The 2,627-nt window shown below is 36.5% G+C and overlaps 1 protein-coding gene across 1 annotated transcript; it reads right to left on the bottom strand.

The window, feature by feature from the left end:
- LOC142641250 (uncharacterized) lies at positions 1 to 1,469 on the bottom strand. The gene is made up of 2 exons (XM_075815648.1): positions 1,178 to 1,469; positions 1 to 999 (listed from the first exon to the last, which is right to left on the bottom strand). The coding sequence occupies exons 1-2, from the start codon at positions 1,235 to 1,237 to the stop codon at positions 391 to 393; spliced, it is 669 nt and encodes a 222-aa protein (XP_075671763.1). The 5' UTR covers positions 1,238 to 1,469; the 3' UTR covers positions 1 to 390.
- Between the last annotated feature and the right edge of the window lie 1,158 nt (positions 1,470 to 2,627).

Below are 2,627 nucleotides of genomic sequence, written 5' to 3'. Positions count from 1 at the left end.
AACCATGCATGAGAGATGAGACCTTGTCATGGCTATACTGCAATACACACCACTTAATAATAGCTATTCTGCCATATATACCACTTAATTAATCCATGATCAACACCAAAGTCCAAACAGCAAGGACAAATTCAAAATTTAGACACAAATGCTACTATATGCACATACATAAACAAATATATACATTGATTGAAGCTTCTACTTCTTAATCCCTTCCCCTCGTCCTAATGCAGCAAAACTCAAAGGGATGAGCTTGTTGGTATAATACCAAGTTTAGAAACACAAAAATTTTCAGTCTTTTTTACAAGCAGTAAAGTAGGGATAAAATTTGGGCCCAATATTCTGTGATTGTTTTTTCCATTCAACAATTGTGAAAAAAGTTGTGAAATTTTATCCCCGAAACACGTGTTCTTCGCCGGACTGTGCATCGATATGCCTGATCCAACGGCTACGAGGAGCCTTCCTCCTACTCCCACCAATAGTAGTACTCCCTACATGAGCAATATCCAACCCTTTCTCCACAGGCAAAAACACAGTCCTCACCACACGTGCCCCTCTCTCAAGCACCCCATGCCATCGAAACCCCGAAACCGCGTTTCCATCTCTCGTATTCGAATTCTTGCATGCCAAAACCGCGCCTCTCTGATTCAGTTTCGCAAACCTCAGCACCCTGTCGAAATCTCCACGCTCGCAATCCACCACCAGAAAATCCACACCCACCAGCCCAGCCATCGCCACCTCGGCCTCACCCACCACCACCTCCGGCGGCGGCGCCACTTCATCGTGTTCTTTCATGGCGTTCATGTACTTTTGCCTTGACTGCTCGTCAGGGACTATGCACACGTACCGCCCGCGCGTGTGGCGGGCTGCGATGGCCAGCCCTATGCTTGTCACGATTGGAGCGCCGTGGAACCAGGCTTGGACTATTAGCTTTGTGTTCCAACCGGCTGCCATGGTGGAGAGGAGCTCGGCTATACTGGATTCTTTGAAGCACTGACACTGCGTAAAAAATAAAAATATAGAAACAATCATAGTCAGTGTGTATATATACATATATATATATATATTATATCGTATATTACAATGGAGTTGGTATAGTTTTTTTGAGAAAGTTTGAAATAGAATAGTAGGAAAATATATACAGGTGGGTTCAATTTTGGATTCAGAGTATGCTTACAGATTTAACAGTGTCTATGTAAGCTTCTGAAGCAGTTTCTGGGGACCATACGAGCTTCATAACTCTCTCTGAAGAATCTGGGCTGCTGTTGTTTGTGTGTGTTTCTCTCTCTCTCTCTCTCTCTCTTTATGTCTTACTCACATATATACATGCACTACACGAACAACTTTGACAGAGAATGGTGGTGTGGAAGTCACTGCGTGATGTGTGTGTTGGGTTACCTTTTTATAAATGCTGGAGAGAGAGAGAAAAGGACTGTCAGTTGCTTACCTTCGTTACAAGCGTTGACATTGCGTCGCCACACAATCAGAACATATGGATGGCTTTAAATAACTTTTGGATTTTCTTGGCACCTGGGAACTGAAATATTTAATACTTTGGCAACAGCACTGATCACGAGTGAATAAGAAAATAAATGGATGTAAATGGAGAGAGCATATTCAAGAAAAGAATTAATCTAGTTTGTCTTGACAATTTTCGTAGCGAAAAAATCTTTAACAACTGCATTTTCTTTTTTTTTCAGTTTTCAATCATAATTGTGTAAAACAAATTGAATTGCAAAATAAGAAATGATATGTCCACAACATTTTCATAACATTTTTACAACAAATCTAAAATGGCAGGTTGTTACTAATTGTTATTGTTGAGGCAAAAAAGTAATTTTTATGTTAGATTCAAATTTGAATCAATAATAACTAACCACCTGTAATTTATTGTAAAAATATTGTAGACGTAGCATCTAGATACTGTAATATATAAAACCGCAATAACTTGAAACCATTACATTTAGTTGAAAATTTAAAATTTAAAACCCCAATAACTTATGGCATTACAAAACCATTGTAGTTTATGGTATTCTAGATGACTATAGTTTATACATTTATGACTAAAGATAAAGTTTAGTTACAAAACTTGTTGTAACTATACTAAATATTGCTCCATATTTCGAAAATCTAACCGTTGAATTGTATGTTTTTTTACACTTTTAATGCACATGACAAATTTTGTATCAATTAGATATTATTTACTATATGATCTAAAGTTTAAATTTTATGCATAATTTTAAATTACAAAAACTTGCAATTTAGTGTGCGTTTGGATACCGCTTATTTTGCTGAAAACTGAAAGCAATAAAAAAATAATTCTGGTTACTTTTCACACTAAAAAAATACTGTTCATTTTCCTTGATGCATTGTTCATGTCCCATGAACAGTGCACTGGGTGCTGGTCAAAAAAAAAAAAAGTTGTCAGACGCAAACGCAAATCGTGAAAAACGTAAACCAAATGGAGCCTTAAACAATTTATTGATGACATAGCTATTAATTTTTAATTTTCTAAAAATTTTGCAAACATTGTAATGTAAGAACAAAATGTAATCTAATGATAAATTTGTCAAAATTCACATCTAATAAAAAGATACTGAGTAATGTTGTAGTCTTAAGCTACAATC

This window comes from Castanea sativa, chromosome 6, assembly GCF_040712315.1.
Source record: "Castanea sativa cultivar Marrone di Chiusa Pesio chromosome 6, ASM4071231v1".
Lineage (NCBI taxonomy): Eukaryota > Viridiplantae > Streptophyta > Magnoliopsida > Fagales > Fagaceae > Castanea > Castanea sativa.
The sequence above is the reverse complement of the archived record's forward strand: the minus strand, read 5'-3'. Positions and strand labels throughout refer to the sequence as shown.

Excerpts from the sequence above, each read along its gene's own strand:
- LOC142641250 (XM_075815648.1), bottom strand. The coding sequence starts at position 1,237 with ATGAAGCTCGTATGGTCCCCAGAAACTGCTTCAGAAGCTTACATAGAC. Across the intron at positions 1,000-1,177 it reads ACATAGACACTGTTAAATCT|TGTCAGTGCTTCAAAGAATC; the intron begins GTAAGCATACTC and ends TTTTTTACGCAG.